This window comes from Limulus polyphemus, unplaced genomic scaffold (genome assembly GCF_000517525.1).
Source record: "Limulus polyphemus unplaced genomic scaffold, Limulus_polyphemus-2.1.2 Scaffold4831, whole genome shotgun sequence".
Lineage (NCBI taxonomy): Eukaryota > Metazoa > Arthropoda > Merostomata > Xiphosura > Limulidae > Limulus > Limulus polyphemus.
Window position 1 is genome coordinate 2,960 of NW_013670441.1, and position 21,725 is coordinate 24,684.

Consider the following 21,725-nt stretch of genomic DNA (forward strand, 5'->3'; position numbering starts at 1 on the left):
AATATCAAACAGTTTGTATGTATTAACCCTGAAGAAGCTGTAAAAGCGAAACGTTGGTAGTAATAAAAAATATATATATATATATACATCTGGAGTGTAAATATCGTTTATCTAAACTTTTCTCACAATATTAAATTAATTCAAATAGCAAATACATTCTGATAGAAAACAAGATCGACAGAAACTTTAAAGATGACCAGAGAGATTACAACAGTAAAACTGAATAAGTACAAATGGACACCCACAAAGTCAAAAGCGAAGTACGAATAGATTATAACAGCAAAATCAAAAAAGTGGAAGAACATCTTTGACAGAATAAAACTTTGTGAAAACGAATTGGTAAATGCTAAGATTAAACGAGCTACACCTATTTCTGCATACGCTCAATAATTCCAACCTAAAACCCCACTTACTAAAAAACAGGAAAATCTGTTTGGTCTACACCTATTACCACTAAAGGTGCGCCATCTCTAGATGAAGTGCCTTCCTATACTACTCTGGCTATGTCACTACCAAATGAAGTTCAAAAATTTTAGTCCATGAAATTAGTTGGCAAATTCAACTAAATGCGCCCTTTAGCTAACATAACATTAAAGGACAACAATGGATCTTTTGTTTCATCTAGAGTATCCTATCCACTAAATTCAACTAAAAACTCAAAGCCAACACTTATCATTTAAATATTTATCAAGCTGTCTCTTAAATGAACCGCATTTATCGTATCTAAAGGCAACCCTTCCAAAGGCCAATCGCCTTTAGAAAACTAAAGCTGTCTTAGATGAAAATGATCCGATCCTACCCTGCCAAAATGTATATATGTGTTTCCTAGTCTCACCATTGACAGCATTAAACACTGAAAAAAGATGATACTGTTGCGTCTCTGGTCGTTGATTAACTTTCCGTAAAAATTCTTTTCGAAAAAACTTTAGCGATACAAGTCCTTTCTTAAATAAAACTGGTTTATTCTTTCTGAATACAACTTTGCAATACACTTAATTTCCATAGTCGCGCTATAACAAACGCTATAATTCACAATGAACGTCTCACGTGCTCGCTCAACAATATGTCTCTCTCTGTCCGCAGTTCAACTACCCATTGTTGCCGTCACGTCTTGATCGTCTTATATGTACAAGAATACCGAAATCTAGTAAACGCTCGAGCATTCACGAACCTTCGAGAATATGACGTGTTACTAGTCTCACGTGACCCCCGCTGTCGTAACAATATCATTATTACAAGCGTTCATATCTATGAAGTTTTGAATGTTGACTTAAGTTAAAAATTAAAAATATTGGAATCAAGTGTCTTCTGATTCTTAATATCGATACAAAGCACCCGATTTTGGAACAATAATATACAAGCATGCAATGCTATATAAACATGTTACTAAATTAATCTGCTATTCTTTTGAATGTTCGTTTCTTTTACTCCGCGTAGTGTTGCTATTATTACGTATGAATTCTGGAAAGTCGACCATAACGCCAAAATTGTAAATCTCAACTTTATCTTAATTGTTTTATTGAAGGGAAATCTGTACATAAACGTAAAATGTCTAATAGCGATAAAACCAGAAACATATTGTACAAAGCAAAGAATCATTGATACGTATTTTTTATTTAACGTTATAATTAAAAAAAGAAACTAGATACAAGATATTTGGCTTCTTTTTGTAACACTCAAAAACATTTCAAGTTAAATTTAAATATTTAACCTTTTTAGTTAATATTTACCGGTTTTCTCTTTTGTAGGCGGCGTGAAGGCAGTTGACGAGGCTGTCATTAATGGCAGTATATTGAAAAGTAGGTGAGGCTTTAGTATATTCTGTGATAAAATATAATTAATAAAATTGGAGGTCTGACAACATTGCACTTGAAACAAATTCACATAAGGCTTTAAAAATTGACAGAACGAGTTGTATAATAGCTTGCACAACTTGTATGTGTATACAGTATAAGTTGTAACTTGTATTTATAAGTTAACTTAGTATAACTATAACTTAACTATGATATAGTTATTACAACTTATATTTTGTAAATATATATATTACACGATTTGAATATATTTTGTAACGGATTACAAATTTCCTGGTATTAGAATTTCTAGAGTTGTGTTACTACTACTTTTACTAGTAGTAATGGTATATACGAGTACTAATTTAAAATTACATTACAAAGAATTACGTTTGTAATTTATTTCTGTAGTACTGACTAGTAGTAGGATAAGACTGAAATGCATATAAGTGCTAACATTTTTTCAAAAAGTATTTGAGTAATTAATAATAAGTTGGCAAATGACAATTTGTAAGCATAATGAGGTGATATATTTATTTATGGTGGAACATACCAATTATTTAGACAGAAAATTCATCTGTCTTCTTCGGATATGATCTGTATCTTGCAAGTGTAATTAAGCAATACAGAGTTTGTACATATAAGTACAAAGATCAAAGGGTTTAATGTAAAGGAAAGTACATAATAATGTTACAGGATTATAGATAAAGATCAAGGCTGGTCAAGTGTATGAATAATGAATAAAATTAGCCAAATACAGTTGATGGTGCTAGGTTGTTATCATGATTTAGTGAGAGATCACTTGATCTGATGATTTCTATAGTTTCTACAGGCTCTTTCCTTTCTTGTTTTTGTTAGTGTAGGATAAAAATTTTGTCCCAAAGTATTTTGTGACCTGTTTCAAATTGAAGATATGTTCAAAGGAAGTATCTGAAACTCACCTCTACACACGTGACCATGGTGTTCTTTGCATCTTATTTCCAAGGAATGTGATGTTTGTCATATGTATACTATATATACCTTGCCTTTTTTACCTTTTAGTAGGGGTTCTTTTAGGTTAGGTACCAAGATGTTTATCTCTTGTGAAGGTTTAAATACAGTTTTTACAGTTTTTAGGCATGTAATTTCATTAGCTTTTTCTGGCACAAAAGGGAATGAAACAAATTTGTTATGTTTTATGTTGTTGATAGGGGGATAGCATCTGATTTGCACTTAAATAATCTAATTCTGTCAAACTGACTAGCATGTTGAGAACTAAATATTTACTAGAATTATGCTGTTTGTCTCCATGACTGTTGTAAATGTGAACAAATAAACAAAGTCTTTTAGTAAAATTAATGTCTGTATATGTTACATTGCTGGCTGTCTTCCGTTTATCTAACAGTTGTTTGACTGCTGGGTAAAGGGCAGGAACATTAGAACTGAAGATTAAGCAAAACAAGAGACAGAACTATTGAAAGAATCTACTTTCATACTCATGTTAAGCCACATTAAAGTATCCCTCAAATCTGTGGGTTACATACTTCAACTTGAGGCTTAATCATAGAGGTTGCAGTATGTAACCTTTACCCGTGTAAAAGGTTTAGCACATGTTTATAACCTTGTATCATCCACTCAATAAGTATCTGATTAACTACATGCAGAAACTGCAAAGAAATTTAGAAAATTAAGTGGATGTACTTGACTAAATATGTATTCAACTCTAGTTGCAGATGCAAATTCCAAAATCATATCTCACCTCTGCGGACAGATCGCTTCTTGTGAAAACTCCCACATAATCTCACATAAACTTGCACCACTGCATGATGATGATGATGTCATCATGCAACAGAACCTTCACCAACAGAAGTATAGAAGTGCTAAATGACTCCCACTACATTCATGCTCATGAATCCTCATTCTTTTCCTCGGCACTGTAGTGCACTGATGTGTTTGGAGTTTGCTGAGATTTGTGATTTTTTTTCAGATTTCAGTTTTTACTTGATTGAGTTAACTCAACATGAATTCACAATTTAATGTGAATATTTCTAAAGCTGATATGAGTGAAGTATCTTCTCATACAGAACAAATTAATGCCATTTATACTGGAAGTTCCTTTCCTGTAGAAGATGTGATGGCCATCTTCCATTGTGTGGTGGGGCCCATTATGCAGCTAGAGCCATCTGCTCCTGTCTATTCCACTCATTTTCCTTTTTTTGCGACTGAAACTGATGAGAATGAATTTGAGCACCAATTTCCACCTCCAGGTTTACATTGTGAACTACTCTATCTAATGAATGACCCTCAGACATCCTCTGACTTTCTTCACCTCTTTTCTAAAGAATATTCAGTTATTTCTCTTACTCCATTGTCTTTTGGCTCTTCTTGTTTGCTTCTACATAAGCCTTTCCTTGTGATTTCTTTGTTTTATCGGTACATGCCACTTCCTTTGGGTACACCTTCTCTCCCATGATTTTATCCCTCGTACTCCCTGCCTGTCTCCTTTATTCTCCCTCTTAGCAATTTGCATTTCCCATTTTTAGACTTTCAATCTTCAGAGTCACCTTTGCCAGTTTGAGGAGTATAATTTATTGCTGCTTTTTTCTCTTTCCAAAGCTCACTTATCCTGTCTTTGTGAATTTCTTACAACCCTTCCTTGGTACCTTCACCTTATGTTGGTAGCCCTTATTCTCATGACCTTTCTCAGGAATCTAGATCTTTTCTTTTTTGGCTTTCATGGCCCATTCCACCTCTACTACCATTTCTTTTCTTCTCTGGTTCCTCTGCTGTTGGAACTTTTAGGAAAGGGTACCCTTCTATCTCAGATCCATGTATCTTCCACCTTTCTCTGGGACCTTTGTTTTGCCATTTCTCCTCATCTGGAGAAACCTGGTGGTGTCCTTGATTCCCTGGTATCACAGGCTTCAGTTGGCCACCATCAACCTTCCTCACGTCTTTGAAGTACTCAACCTGTACTTTGTCCTGTCCCTTCTCCCACTCCTGGTTCCATGTTCTGTATACCTTTTATTCTCCCCTTCTTGTCCCGCATCCACCTGACATCTTATTTTGACAGACTAATTGTCAGTGACCACCCTGTATTCCCCCCTCCTGGTTCTAACCAGTTTCCTTTCAGTTTCCTGCATACCTTTGATGTCTCAGGGGTGGTGTTGGAACTAAATGAGAATTAACCCATTGTAAGGGTTCATAGCTCATTTCTGGATTTTCTCTCCCACCTTTCTGTTCTCATCCTAAAAATTGGGGACTGGTACCTGATTATTGACTCCTTTTCACTCTATTATTACTTGGTCATCATACAATATTGGATTGTGAATTTTTCTCTCCATTGTTCATTTCAGCCCATCCTGTGGGCGACAAAGATCTGTGTTTTGGATGCCTTTCTTCACATCTCAATCACCCCATCTTCACTATGTTTTCTCCTATTCATCCACTTGGATCACATTTCCAGATCTGTGCTTTTCTGTTTGGTATAGTGTTGGTCCCACTGCATTCTTATTTGCATTATATGTTGACTTCTTCATGTTCTGGGTTCATCTTATGTTGATGACAGACTTTTTAACCAGTTCCCATGCTTAATCCTCCCAACTTCCCTTCCTCTTCACAATTCTGATCATCTGGGGTAGCCCATCAAATTTCCTAATCCTTCCTCACCCAGACCATAGTTCTCATTCAACAGGTAATTCCCCTTGACTCATCAATGCTGTGCCCATCTGTTGGATATATAAGTTATTATTTAGTTTTCATAAGAAGAGGGTTAAAAATTAATTATTTTATAAGCAATAGTTATGACAAGTTTTGCCATATAACTTGTATGAGTCGTACGTTGTGTATATAATTTAATTGTTCTACTAGGCTTTTGTAATATTGGTGATATCATCTTTCTTGAAGCTTCTAAGTCTCTCTTAATATTTAATGATTATTTAGTTTTCATAAGAAGAGGGTTAAAAGTTAATTATTTTATAAGCAATAGTTATGACAAGTTTTGCCATATAACTTTGTATGAGTCGTACGTTGTGTATATAGTTTAATTGTTCTACTAGGCTTTTGTAATATTGGTGATATCATCTTTCTTGAAGCTTCTAAGTCGTTCTCGTTATGTTTAATATTGTAGAGGACTAGACATTTCTAGATTGTTTTGTCACATGTTATAAATATGTGCAGATACAGAAAGTAAGTTAGTTAAGTTAGTGAAAGTAAAGGTAAAGTTAGACTGCATGATTGTGAGTTTAGCACCTACAGCTCCAGAATACAAAGCATGTCATGATTTTATTTTTATTATTGGTGGTAAAGGGGCACTAATCATTAAATCTCAGATCCAAAGTAACCACTGGGCCTTTATCAGTCCATAAGTGAGAGAGTATATGTATCTTCGATTTCAATAACGTATTACTTTCAGGTTAATGGTACTGCAATGGGTACCAAAACGGCTCCCAATTATGCCACCATTTTTATGGGTCATATTGAAAACCCGCTTTTACAACTAAGCCCTGTAAAACCTCATACATGGAAACATTACAGAGACAATATATTTTTCATATGGACAGCCGGTCTTAAATCACTTAAAGAATTTATCTCACATGCAAACTCCTTTCACAAAACAATCAAGTTTACCTGTGATTACTTGCCTACCCAGATTAACTTTCTTGACGTCATGTTTTTCTAAAAGACAGAATTTTACACACTGACTTTTACAAAACACCTACAGACAGACCATAATACCTTCACTATAAAAACTGTCACCCCTCTCACACTAAAGAAAACCTTACCTACAGTCAAGCTCTTAGAATAAAGAAAATATGCTCAGATGAAACAGATTACAGAAAACATACCAAGGATATAAAACAAAACATGTTACAAAGAGGATATAAAGATATCAAAATCGACAGACAAATTGAAAAGGCTAACAACACTCAGCAGAAAAAACATCCTAAATCAGAGCAATACTAAACCTTCAAATAGAATTACTCGTATTATTACCTATCAATTTAAACTCAAAAACGTTTGACAAATTTGAAAAAACATTTCCTGCAACTGAATGATTGCTTTAAACAGATATTTCATGAAGCTCCCGTTGTCTCCTTCTAAAGAAGCAGAACTCTGAAAGATATCCTTGTTCACACAAAAGTAAATTGCATCTCACCCAAAAATGTTTGTCGTCCATGTAATAAAGCCTGTTGTCAAACTTGCAAGTTCATAAAAACCACTGACTCATTTTCTGACAAGCACAATCATAGAAACTTAAAATATCCAAATAAATCACTTTTAAGACAAAAAAACATTTACCTTATACAGTGTAAAAATGCAATTACCATCATGTAGGACAAACACAAAAAACTCTTAGAGAACGTTTCAACAACCATAAATCTTCTATTAACACCGAAAAAGATCTCCCTGTTGCTCAACACTTTAACCAACCCAGTCATTCCATCATCAATGTTACTCTAATCGGCATTGAAATAGGATTCAAAACTAAGGCAGATAGAGGAATAAAAGAAGCTTATTGGATTGCTAATCTAACACTGTTCAACCTTTTGGAATTAATCTAGAACCTGGAATCAGTGACCTCCATTCATTGGTTTCATCTCTGTCAGAAAAATAATTTTTATTCTCTGCTTATTTTTTTCATGTAATGTGAATGCTGAATTTCCTAAAATTTACTATTTATTCAAGATAATTTTCCATACCTGTTTTATAAATTGATTATCATAGCATATCATTTTCAATCAGTCTCCAAGTGTCACCTTTATTTTACTTAAACACTTAAGTATAGTTTTAAATATACATATATTTATCCATTTCTAAAGTAAAAATATTCCTAACACCTTTCCACATACACTTTCACTATTGGCTACACTGTACTGGAAATGGAAAACCGGATGACTTTCATGACATCACTAAACTCATCAGTCATTTGATTACACCACCATTCCCAGTTTGCCCCTGAAGAAGAAAGGTTCACCTTTAAAAAATGCTCAGGTTATAGGGTTTTTATTCATTTCTATCAAGACTTCTTGAACATCATGAATGCATTATTGGTTAATGGCATAAAAATAAATCACCATAGTTAAATAATTTTCTAATATATTAAATATAACTCTGCTGGATATACAAGACTGTTTAGTATAAGATTTATTATTTAGTTTATTTAGTGATCTAATATTTAATGATTATTTAGTTTTCATAGTTTGTTACATAGCTTTGTAGGAGTCACACATTGTGTATGTAGTTTAATTGCTGTACTAGGCTTTTGTAATATTGTTGATGTCATCTTTCTTGAAGCTTCTAAGTTTTTCTCATTATGTGAATATTATTATCAATAAAATGCTAAATATTTCTATATTTTTCTGTCGCACGTTATAGATAAGTGCAAATACAGAGAGTAAGAAAGAAGGTTAAAGTAAGTTAGAGAAAAGTAAAAGTGAAGTTAGACTACACAATTATCAGTTTAGCCATAGCGGGTGATTTCTAAGGTGAAAGTTTCACAGTTTGTATTGTAACAACAGATTTAGAGAAGAATAATTTATCTTGTCAATTGGATTCTAAAGTAACTGAACCAGCCTGTGTGGACTTTTGATGAAAAAGTGAATTAGTTAAAGCTCTAGATTCAACTGTGGTAAACAATAATGTAATGAATTTTCGGTACAAACATTTCACTTATTTTGAATATATATTATCTTAAAATAAGTGGATTGTGTACTGTCCATTTATACTTGACACTTACACAAACAATTCACAGACACCTACTGAAAAGAATGCAGACCTATACAAAAACTTGACACCATCCTTCTCCCATTCTCCTACAAAACTTTTAATACCCAGTCATCATTGGGGCCAATGGTTCATCTGGAACCTCTCATTCTACTTGGTTGTGCACATATACACCCCCTACAGTGGATTTTGTGCAACCAGTGGAACCTTATCATGGTTCCACCAGCCTCATAAATCCACCTTCTCTTCTGGAGGATCTTGTTTGACAGCTAGACCTCTCTACTACCACCTCTGGTGTTCCCTTACCTCCTTCCAGTCTGGACCTTCACCTATATATGGTGTTTCTCTTTCAGGATTAGATATGTCTGTGATTGATGGTCTAACTTTGGGCTCTTGGTCCCTGGAGGGACATTCTGTACTTATCATGCCTTCAACCTGCTTGCTATACATTACGCATCCCCACAATTCTTCCCTCTCCTTATTGGTTGATTAGTTCTGATCCATTTGGTTAGATCCACTGCCTTGTCTCATATCAACTGCCAAGGGGAGACCCTATCAAGGTCCCCCTGCTTCTTGACTTTGGACCTTCTCCATTCCACTTGGATGAATTTCATAAACAGTCATGTTTCAAGTTCACTGAACATTGTCACAGGCTGTCTTTTTGGATGAGACCACATCACACACACAGAATGGTCCCTTAACATCATCTATTGATCTACTCTTGACTTACTACTCTGTCTCTGCCTTTCATCAGGTTTGGTGCCATCTTTTTCTTGTTCTTCCCTCTGCCTCCACTCCTGGATCCTTTCTCTGATTTAGAACACCCTGTGCAGGATCATGTTGCTGGCCTCTCACTGACAAACCCAACCTTGGTGTCCAAAATCCATCTTTTCTTGTCAAAGCCCCTCCATTCCTTACATAATACCCTTCTGATCCAATCTCACACATCACTTTTTCATTAGGAGACCCTTGCCACTTATCAGCTCCCAGAAGCTTGGGTGGTGGATCATGGAGAATCTTCACAAAGTGGGACTTAACAAGGGACCCTTCTACAGTGAGAAGTGACATCGGAGTGTAGTGCAGGTAACCTCATATATGTACATATGGTACATCACAATCTTCAAGTGGCCTGATGCTACCTCTACTACCAGTCCATTCCATGTCATACTGACAAAACAAACAACTACACCCCACTCCTGCAGCAGGTGTGTAGAGTTGAGGTAAACACATCACATACACCAGTGATGTAACACATACCCTACTCCTGCAGCTGGCATAGGACCTTAGAAACTGACAGTAGAGTTGAGGTGAACACATTATATACAACAATAATGAAACACATACCTTACTACTACAGCTGGCATAGGACCCTTAGAAACTGACAGTAGTGTTGAGGTGAACACATATACACCAGTGATATAACACACACCCTACTCCTGCAGCTGGCATAGGACCCTTAGAGACTGACAGTAGAGTTGATATGAACACATATACACCAGTGATGTAACACATACCCTACTCCCACAGTAGGTAAGGGGTCTGTAGTGACTAATGGTCAAGTAGAGGTTTATATTGGTATCCATACAGACACGATCCCACATAATGATCTCCTCCTGCAGCTGGAATGAAACCTGTAGAGACTGACAGTAGAAGAGGTGAGCATGAATACTTAACACAAGTACCCTTTTCTCAGCTTTTTTTGACTTGTGGAGTCTGATGGTAGAGGAGGTGAGCACACAAGGTATGGTCTGCATGAACCACAACCTCACTACATGTATTAGCTTTCTGACAGCTTGTATGTGAGTTCTCAGATGGTCATCTATCTGTTCCACCTGTCCTTGTAACACTTTTATGCTTTTTTGTCACTTCTATTCTTCTGCATGGGTAAAGAGTATTACCTGGATGAGACAAGATGCAGTCTCCCATGGGTGTGTGCCTCTATGGTACCCTATGGAGGTGAGGTATTGTTTTGGAAGTTAACATTTGCCTTATGTGAAAAATGTATTTCTGATAGATAATAACCTCTGCCCATGTTCCCACCCATTCTCCCCACTTTTCTGGTGCACATTTAATCATTGATTCATCATAGATTGAGGATTCACGAGCATGAATTTAGAGGGAGTTATTGTGCAAGGAGGAATGTTGCACTCCTGTTGGTGGAGGGTTCTGCTGCATGATGATGTCTTCATTAGGTGGGAGTTTTCACAAGGCTAATGGCTTGCAAATCTCTTGGGCAGAATGCATAAACTCAAGAGGAAGGTGTGTAGAGATGAGTATCTATTGGAAATGCATTTTCAGGTAAGGAAAATGTTAACATTAGTAGCTGTTTCAACTATGACACATTGTCATACAATAAGAATATGATATACAAGAGAACCACTTCATCCTGAAGAGCAGGAACAAACTAAACAGACACATGTATATAAATATACAATAAATCATTTGTTTGTGAGATAGTTTGTTTTAGCGCCTCTGATGTAATAGTCTTTGAAATGTTTTTAACTGTTTTTTATCTGATATCACTGCATATTCCTTGATATAAAAAATCTTAAAAGATATTTTTAATGTATTTTGACACTTGTCAGAGATGTTCTTTTAAGTATTGATTTGAATCAAATGTTTGTTACTAAATTAATGTAAGTTACGGTTTTTACCTCAGATATAACATAGGTTCTGTTCTTCCTTTTGACTTACAGAATATATCAGTAATTTGATTAAATTATCAAATCTGTGCTTTGTTAAGTGGCATGTACATGTAATTTGTATTCAAAGTTGTTTTTTTTCATAGATTTCCTCCATGATGTGTGGAATATATGCCTGTCTTCATGTGTCTGTTCCTAGCAATGAAAAAAGCAGGAGCACCATTAATTGTGTGTGTCATTGCACTCACATAAAGGTAAGTGAAGAAAAAGTTTCATCAGACTAGTATTTTTAAAAGGAAAAGGCACAGAATAAACTGTGATATGTATGTCTGTGTAATTAAACACTTCATCCAAGTACTTAATAATTTCAAACACCAAAACCAAGTCACTTCTAGTTGTATAATCTAAAGAGAAAAAAATTCCTAGATTTACATAATTCAAGTTTTTTCAAGTATATATCTTTTTATTAGTTTAGTTGTTTAAATATAGATTGGGAGTTAGAATTAGAAATCATTATCAAAATCACAAAAACAAAATTCAGAAGAAAAACTATTAATATCTAATGGTTTGGCTTCCATCTTTTTCACTAGTTAATTGTCGACTGTTGTTGAGCTTGCAGTTCATATGATGTAGAAAATAACATAGGACTATAACATATTTGAATTGAAATGTTGACAATGGTAGACACATAAGTATTGAGAAAGGTGGAAGTCAAAATGTTAGGTTTATAATAAATATTTTCTTCTGGATTTTATTGTCATGATTTTTATAATAGATAGTTTTTTAGTAGTCTATTTATGTATTCTGTAATAATGTGACCAAAAAGTTAAACCAGTATTTTTGAAAGAGACTTTATTAAAGTCTTACAAGTGGTTACAGTGTTCGTCTTTCTGTCTTTTTTTTTTCATAGCTGTAAACCTATTCCTCTACATGCCAGTCTTCTTCTGTGGTTTGCTATGAATTAAAGAAAACTCTCCACAGAATCAGTAAATCAACACCTTTGTGTAATCAGAACATTGTTACACAAGTACCTGTTACAATCATACATATAACAACGAAGGTCTCAAAACAAACCCCCAAGAAACCCTACTAGCCTCAATCTTCCAGAAAGGTGTTTAGTTATCACTGCTTGTGACTTTTTACCAGTGGGCACATTTTATATCTATTTCTAACCTTTTATGCCAAATTCCATAAGAATCTGACACACTGAAATAGTTTAAATAAAGCTTCGGCTCAAACTAAATACAGATGAAAATGAAATAAAAATACACAAGGTAAATGTGTCTAGAACTTGCTATTAAGTAAAGGCACATAAAACAAGTTTGTTCTGTTTTGTTATTACAAATGTATATCATCTTTGTTTTATTCATTACAGTGAAGTCATTATTTGCACTGTATACTGTAATCAATGAAAGTTGATGCTAGACACTGTATACCGAAATCAATGAAAGTTGATGCATGTAACACTTCTTTTAGGTGTATTACATGTTTAACATTACCAAATACTAGATGTAGATATTGAATCTTATTGACAACAAAAACGTTAACAATGGTAACATATTGTGTAATGGTTTTTATAGCATTTATATACTCTACTTATTGTTTATAATGAAAACAATCAATGGATTATAATAACATTGCCCTCTTAATGAGCTTTGGTGTATTTTAATTTTGTACAAAGATATAGAAAATGAAATGTAGTCTTATTGATGGTGGTTTATCACTTGTACTAAGTTTTTAAAATCAAAACCATGATAATTATAAATACATACATTTTGGAATGACATAAGTTTCAATTTAGGCTTAGGAAAGTGCAATAATATATATATAATTATTAACCTAACTTATGTGTGGAGTGATTGTCGTTATGAAAATTTGTAAATACCTTTTTAAATGGTTTTTTTTTTTTTCAGGATAGTATTTTGAAGAGACGGGGTCCAGATGCTAGTAGTTCTAAGATAATTTATATCAGAGATAAAGTAAAAGCCATATTTTTTGCATCTGTTTTACATCTTAGAGGAACATCTGTTGTGCAGCAACCTTATGAAGATAGTTATGGGAATCTTCTTTTATGGAATGGCGAAATATTTCATGGATTAGAGGTAATTCCTATCCTATTGTGAATCTTTTAAGTTTTACATATTTTAAATCTCATTAAATATATTCTATCATTCATAACTTGAATTACCATTTTTTCTGGTGCTTATTGTGTATTTACAAGACTAACTTTTTAGTTGTGACGTAAGCTTGATTTAGTGTTGTGTTGTGCATCAGCGTCTGTACAGTAATTTTAATTTATGATTAAAATTAGAAGCTTTACAAAAGTGAATAGGAAATAAAACAGTTTTATAAGTCAGATGATAAAAACTTTGATATGTATATTCATTATGTTGAATTAAAAAATTACTTTTTTTACATTGTAACAAATTTGTGCTGTAGTTTGGTATTGTTACGACAGCAGAAGTCATGCGACGCTGGGAGCACTGGAGTTTCTTGAAGGATCATGAATTTCCCCGCCAGCTCGAGTGTGATCTAGATGCCCTCTTTTTTAGTATATATAAGCCTGGCAAAGAAAGCCAGCGGCAGATAGATAATTGAGTCGAGCGAACAGTTGGCACCATAAGTAAAGTGTGTGAATCACTGTCATTTATAGAGTGTGTTATAAAAGGTGTTAAGTTTAGAGTGACGAGGTACGTACTCACTGTGAAATTACTGTGTATTAAAAGTTTGTATCGAGGAAGAATAAACTAGGTTAATCAAGAAATGACTTGTATCGCTGAAGTTTCTCAGAAATAATTTATACAGGAAATGGACAAACAAGCAGATATGCAACAGTATAATTCTCTTTTTGAAACAGGTGGTTTTCTAGAACATCTGTACAAGATATCAGTTTTATACATATTTTACATTACATTGGAAAGCTAATAATTGTTTTCACTTACAAAAACAGTTTTCTCTACCTACTTCAACATAACTTCATTCAATATAACTTACATATACTATTGAGACTTTAGAACTAATATAAAATATAGTGATAGTTTTGTAGTGAAAGCAAAGAAATGAAAATTGTTTTTATTCCTGTTGAATAATCATGACATCAAATAAATTTTTGTGTTCTCAGAATCATTAGAATGGCTTGAACGAGTAATGAGAAAAACTTTATTACAAGTTTAACATATTAACAAACCTACAACATTTCAATAAGGTTTTGTCATCATCAGGTAACGAGTAATAATATCTAAATCCCAATATGTTACATCGGTTTAGATGTAAATTAATCCAATGCTTGTTACTGGGTATATTTTTCTGAGCAAGTAAACTTGTTAACTAACTGGTGTATAAACTCCAACCAGATAGGAAGGATATAAGCCTGAATGACGAGTAATTAAAGTTAAAAACTAAATACTAAGAAATTTTATTTTTACCTAAAGTGAATTGAAAACATAACATTTTCCTTTTTTTTAAGGTAGATGATGAGGAGTGTGATACAGCAAGACTTTCTAAATGTTTATCAGATGTAAGATGTTCTGAAGGTTTTATAAAAGTAATAAGCAGCATCAAAGGACCATGGTCATTTATCTACTGGCAGGTACGTATGAATTTTTATTAACCTAAAAACAGAAGTATTTCAACATTCACTTACACGTTGTGTGATTGTATCATGAGAAGTATTTCAACATTCACTAACACATTGAGTGATTGTATCATGAGAAGTATTTCAACATTCACTTATACGTTGTGTGATTGTATCATGAGAAGTATTTCAACATTCACTGACACGTTGAGTGATTGTATCATGAGAAATATTTCAACATTCACTGACACGTTGAGTGATTGTATCATGATTTTTAATAAGTATTTCAACATTCACTGAAACGTTGTTTCATTGTATCATGATTTTTAATAAGTATTTCTTGAAATTAATAATATTATTTTGTATACTATCTGAAGTTAATTATGTTTTTCTGTACATGTAGGTGGAATTAATATTAATCAACAGTATAAGATTTTAGATGAAATATATTTTAAAGCTGATGACATTGCTTTTTAGTTAGATAGAGAAACAAACTTCACCACCATCAAGGTAACAGAAGATCGACTGGTTTATCTAGATCAACCCTTCACCCTTCAAAAAACCAATCAAAGCCAAGTTTACTATTACTTCTATTTATATCTATCAAATAAAACAGTGTTTTTTAACCTGTGGTGCACCTACCCCCTTAGGGGTGTGAAATGTCATTTATGGGGGTGCTAAACCTTTCAGTGTTTCCATTACAAATAGGGTTTCAGCCTCCTGAGATCACTTGATAGCAGATTGATAGAAAACTTTCTATACTTTTCAACCGTAACTATGCAACAATAGCCATTACAAATTCTTCCAAGCTAGTCGTTAAAGTTCTGACGGGAATGAAGCTCCTGTTATTGACATCTATCTGTTCAGAACACAATATAATGTAATACGTCATTTGATAGATGGAAACATGGACTTTCTATTGGTTATAGATGTTATATAATTCAATGTAAGAGGGAACTATTAACAAATCCTTAAAGACAAGGGGTGCAAGGACCCATTCTGTAAACTGAATGGATGTGGCTTCCCAAAACGGTTAAGAAATATAAGTTTAAAAGGATGCAAACTAATAGCACGCATCAGCCAGTACTTTTTACACTCTACAAGTATACCAATCTTTTTTTAAAACAACTCCTTCTTTAACAAAAATAGAATAAAAAAAGTCATTTTCATCAGTAGTAAAACGTAAGACAGACAACAAAGAAACATGGTGTCCATTTTTGGTTTTTTATCAACCCTTGTGTATGTATCACACTGACCAGCCAGTTTATCAAACTACCATTATAAGAATGTACTTTGTTTAATTTTATATTTTGTTAACATATTTTGTTAGTGAATTGTAAATATTTGAACCTTGATCTATATTAACTGTCATCAGTCCAGCTTGGTAATAAGTGTCATTGAATGGATTTGTACCTTGATATATATCAAATGTCACCAGTCCAACTTGGTAATAAGTGTCATTGAATGGATTTATACTTTGATATATATCAACTGTTATCAGCCCTACTTGGTAATAAGTGTCATTGAATGGATTTGTATACGTTGATCTATATCAATTGTCATCAGCCCTGCTTGGTAATAAGTGTCATTGAATGGATTTGTACCTTCATATATATCAACTGTTATCAACCCAGCTTGATAATAAGTGTCATTGAATGAATTTGTACCTTCATATGTATCAACTGTTATCAACCCTGCTTGATAATAAGTGTCAATGAATGAATTTGTACCTTCATGTATATCAACTGTCATCAGCCCAGCTTGGTAATAAGTGTCATTGAATGGATTTGTACCTTCATATATATCAACTGTTATCAACCCAGCTTGATAATAAGTGTCATTGAATGAATCTGTACTCTGATCTATATCAACTGTCATCAGTCCAGCCTGGTAATAAGTGTCATTGAATGGATTTCTACCTTGATATATATCAGCTGTCATCAGCCGTACTTGGTAATAAGTGTCATTGAATGGATTTGTACCTTGATCTATATCAACTGTCATCAGCCGTACTTGGTTATAAGTGTCATTGAATGGATTTGTACCTTGATATATATCAGCTGTCATCAGCCGTACTTGGTTATAAGTGTCATAGAATGGATTTGTACCTTGATATATATCAGCTGTCATCAGACCATCTTGGTATTGAGTGTCATGGATAAAGATTTATATGACATTATGTGAAATGTCTTTTTGGTGTAATGTGTGTTAACATGACTATCTTTGTATGTAAAGATCAAAAACAAAATAATTCTAAGTGTTGTACAAAAAATATACCCTAAATATTTTGAAGCTGTGAACTGTTTTATACTTGAGAGAGTTTAGTTCATTGAGACAAAATCAAAAAGTAATCTTTAACAAACATAACCATTTACTGGATTTTTTTGTCAGTTTTTACTATTCTTCAGGTATAAGTTTCAATTTTGTAATTTAGAAGTAATGTAATTTTTAATATATCTCAATTATAAGATACTGTTAATTTATTTTAACTTTTGATGTTTTTTTTATCAACTAAACAACAAGATGGTTTATATATTTCACTTTATTTTAACTTTGCTGTTTTTTTTATCAACTAAAGAACAAGATGATTTATATATGTTTAGGTTTTAACTGATTTTAGTATTGCTAAAGTATGATGAAATTTCTGAAATAAAATTTTATTTTTTATTTCTACCATTGACTACATAAAACTGCCAAAACCTTAAATTTTCTTTCCTCTCAAAGGTCTCTTGTTTTATCACAATGACTGTAAATACAAGTTAAAAACTGGATTATGTGAAGATAAACATTATGTTTCGTTTTGTCAAGAGTACTGTTACGCATTCAGACAAGAATAATTTTTGTAAAAAATTGAGTATTTTATTATTATATGATGTCGAACTGCTGGGTTAAGAACAAGTAAATGTAACATTGTAGTATCACTTCCCAGTGCTAGACTCTTTAATTTATATTTATTTACATATCATTAAGTTTAGTAATAGAATTACTAATAGTGAAAAATCTGTTTTTCATTCTTGTTTATGATGTAGGAAGATACAAAGTGCTTATGGTTTGGTCGAGACATTTTTGGAAGGAGAAGTCTCTTGTGGAAAAATGAAATAAACAACTTAGGTACATTTTCCCTGTGCTCAGTTGGCTTAGAAGACAGGGTATGCATAACCGATAATTTTGTACATTAGATTAGAAACATCTTTGTGGTACTGTAATGTTGTTCTCTAATATTTCAAGAAGACTGAGTGTGCAACTTTTCTAGTATAGGGATGCTGAAAGATATGCTGTAGCTATTTTAATTCTTTGTTTTTATTTTGTTTTTGATAGTTTCTTCAATGATTTTTACAATTTTGTTTTCTCTTCAGGAGTCTGAGAACAACAAAGTAATAAAAGTAGTTTGAGAGCAGCTACATCTTTCATGTAACAAGAAAAGATTTCACTCAACTAAAGCACTCCTGAGTTGCATCAAGGTGGCCTCTCTCACTGTCATGGTATACAGTAAGGAGTAAACTAGTCATGAAAAGCAAATAAAGATTACCCAAGATTTATGTAAAAAAAAATGATATGGTTAATACCACAGATGCACAATTACAGCCTTCATTTAAGAAGTTTAATTTTTGTCTAACTCTGAAGATGTACCATCAGTTTTGTAACACAAATAATAAACAATTTACAGCATAATAAAATGTGAAAAATACAAAGAAATGGTAAAAAGTTCTGTAACAGAAAAGGAATGAAGTGGTCAACTTTTCAGCCAAATGATCTATATTACTGTTACAGAGTTATGATTTCATATTCCACAGAAACAATCCATAATCTTGGTAGCTGTTCTTTAGTTTGAACGTGATCCACAAGAAAATACCCGTGAAGAGAATTGCTTAATACACAATGGTATGTGAAGATGTCAGAAGCACTGTTCTTCACCAGTTGTTTGGGTGATAGCTAGGTGTTATGGCCCCCACCTGTGTTGTAATGACAATGTCCATTCCCATGGGATTGTTTTCTAAATGCGAGGCTTCTTTGAAACTAAGAAGCCTTGGTGTTGGCAGTCTGGGCTAGAACATCTTTGAAAATAGTCTAGTAGACCTTGATCATCAATAGTTAGTTTAGTGTAAATGATGATCCAAATTGTTTGAAATGTGTAAGCAGGTATACACACACACAACAGTATTTATATTACATTCTATAACAAAGATTGTTGAATTTTGCAATTCACTTTGCATCCAATCTCCTTCTTTCATTTACACCTATCCAGTAATTATCCAGTCGGTAATTACTCTATAATTCAGTAAGAGTTATAGTATTACTCTGTAATTGATAACTTGATCAAACCTCTAGTTAACAAGTGGATGTATCCGATGTAGTTGTTAAGTTAATTCAGTTCACCAACATACAAAACATAAACAGTTGTTTATGGTGTTTTAACAGTGCAGCTGCTCAAGTCCCAACAATTCACTTTTCTTGTGCTCTATAACAGTATGGTATATCCACCTACAAACGTATAAAACATACAAAACATAAACAGTTGTTTATGGTGTTTTAACAGTGCAGCTGCTCAAGTCCCAACAACTCACTTTTCTTGTGCTCTATAACAGTATCGTATATCCAATATAAGTATGTAGGTGGATATACCACACTCTCAAGAATAGTGGGTTGTTGGGACTCGAGCAGCTGCACTGTTAAAACACCATAAACAACTGTTTATGTTTTGTATGTTATATAAGTTTGTAGGTGAATATACCATACTCTCAAGAATAGTGGGTGTTGGGACTTGTGCAGCTACACTGTTAAAACACCATAAACAACTGTTTATGTTTTGTATGTTATATAAGCTTGTAGGTGGATATACTACACTCTCAAGAATAGTGGGTTGTTGGGACTCGAGCAGCTGCACTGTTAAAACACCATAAACAACTGTTTATGTTTTGTATGTTATATAAGTTTGTAGGTGGATATACCACACTCAAGAATAGTGGGTTGTTGGGACTTGAGCAGCTACACTGTTAAAACACCATAAACGACTGTTTATGTTTTGTATGTTATATAAGTTTGTAAGTTTGACTTTGGTATTATTTATACTTTCAGGTTTTTTTCCTATATATTAATGATATTTTTTTTCCAAGGCATGGAAAGAGGTTCCTGCTGATGGACTATATTGTCTTGACTTGAATGAAAAAAATCTTGAAAAAAATATTAATATTTCAAAATATTCATGGAATTGTTCGGTATCTGGAAAAGCTAGTGATTGGACATCAGGAGAAGTTAGTGAAGGAAACTTTATGGATTTTCATAGTTATACATCTGAACAATGGGTTTTGTCACCACTTAAGTGTTGTCTGAATGATTCTGAACCACGATTAGAGGATGTGGTCGTAGTATCTCCAGTTGATTGTGGACAATTGAAACGTCTTAGTGGCATCGGTTCCTTAAAAGATAATGAAGATAAAGAGAGTGTTTCTAAGCAACTTGACCAAATGGACCTAAATAGTTATAATGTAGAATCTACTCTGGAAAGTTCTTCTTTAGAGGACAAAATATTTATTAGCTATTTAAGGATAAACAAATTTAAATCCCTTGTTAGCCAGTTTATTGAAGTATTAGCAGAAGCTGTTAAATTACGTGTTTTAAACCAACCACTTTTATGCAAAGATTGTTTGTGTAACTTAATTAGCAATGATACTGATAAAAGCAAAGAAATGACAAGGAAAGAAAGAAAAAAGATGCCAGTATGTGTACATGCTCCAATAGCAGTCATGTTTTCTGGTGGTCTTGATTCAGTCATCTTGGCCTACTTGGCCGATAGGTGAGTTTATTTATTATCATATTTTACGTTATTTGTGTGAATGGCCAGATTACAATAAATGTTATTTATAAATAAGTTCAGTATGTTTTTAAAGCCAGTTTCCCTAAAGTTAAATCTCTTCTATCTCATTCAAAACAGAAATACATTTTCTTAGATTTCTACCACGTCATCTTCCTATTGATCTGTTGAATGTGGCATTTGAGCACAAAGTCAGGATGCAAAGTACAAGTAAAAAAGAAACACACAGCTCTGAAACAACATATGACACACCAGACAGAATCACTGGAAAGGAGGGAGTCAATGAACTGAGTATGCTAAAACCTCATCGGAAGTGGAACTTTGTTGAAGTAAATACATGTATTTACAATAATGTTTTTACCATTGTTTTAGTTGAAGAAAGAAGGGAAGATTTTTGCTACAATCAGTTTAATTTATTGTCAAGATTTGTTTATTGATTTTATGTTCTTTCTCAGTACTTTAATTGAATAGAAAGTTAAAACATGTTTGTTTACTTTAACGTCAGTAGTTTTTAGTATCAAATAAATAAATGAAATAAAAAATGCTCAGCAACTCAGTATTCTTTCTGAAAATCTTACTTTCCATTGTATTATTTTTCCTGTTGTTTGATTGGTTAAAGTTATTTTCATTAATTTTTAATACAAATATTTCTAATATAGTGAATTATATTTTCATGTATTTAAAATATTTACAGACATTACTTAATGTTACTGAGGAAGAATATTGGTAGGATATATTAAATGATGAAACTGTTGTTTTCTTTCTTGTTAATTAGATTAACATCACCAGAAATGAATTACAGTCACAAAGGTAAGTATATATATATATTTGGGTATATGTATTGAAGCCACTTTCAAAGATATAAGTTGTTCAACTTGTCGATTGAAATATTTTAAAGAATAAAGTACATTAACAAGAGTTAAATCTGGAGTTTTTTACATTAAAAATATAAGATAAAACTCATAAAAGATGTTTTAACCTCCAAAAGAAACCTTATAAACCAAACCACTGTTTTAACGTATATCATATTGTAATATATTTATTTAAAGTATCTTTGTATTTTTATATTTTAAATCTGAATACCACCTGACACGTGGACTATGATCAGGTCAGAATTGCTGGTCAGAAGGAGGGAAATTAGTCAGTAGCACTTGCTGCCTATGTAGCTGTTTTTAACCAAATACTGAGATTGAGTCTGATAG

General features: G+C 33.1%; 1 protein-coding gene across 3 annotated transcripts in view; it reads left to right on the forward strand.

Annotated features, from left to right (window-relative positions):
* Positions 1-1,748: 1,748 nt before the first annotated feature.
* Positions 1,749-21,725, forward strand: part of LOC106471747 (asparagine synthetase domain-containing protein 1-like) — a 33,107-nt gene continuing 13,130 nt past the window's right edge. The window contains exons 1-8 of one of the 3 annotated variants that reach the window (XM_013932369.2): positions 1,749-1,799; positions 11,284-11,391; positions 13,051-13,239; positions 14,604-14,726; positions 17,741-17,860; positions 19,826-20,505; positions 20,660-20,852; positions 21,299-21,333. In XM_013932369.2, coding sequence (XP_013787823.1) covers positions 11,293-11,391; positions 13,051-13,239; positions 14,604-14,726; positions 17,741-17,860; positions 19,826-20,505; positions 20,660-20,852; positions 21,299-21,333 — 1,439 coding nt within the window. In that variant the 5' untranslated portion in view covers positions 1,749-1,799; positions 11,284-11,292. Of the gene's footprint in view, positions 1,804-10,726; positions 10,794-11,283; positions 11,392-13,050; positions 13,240-14,603; positions 14,727-17,740; positions 17,861-19,825; positions 20,506-20,659; positions 20,853-21,298; positions 21,334-21,725 lie in introns of those variants that run through there. The other 2 variants (XM_022400353.1, XM_022400352.1) reach the window with 2 other exon arrangements.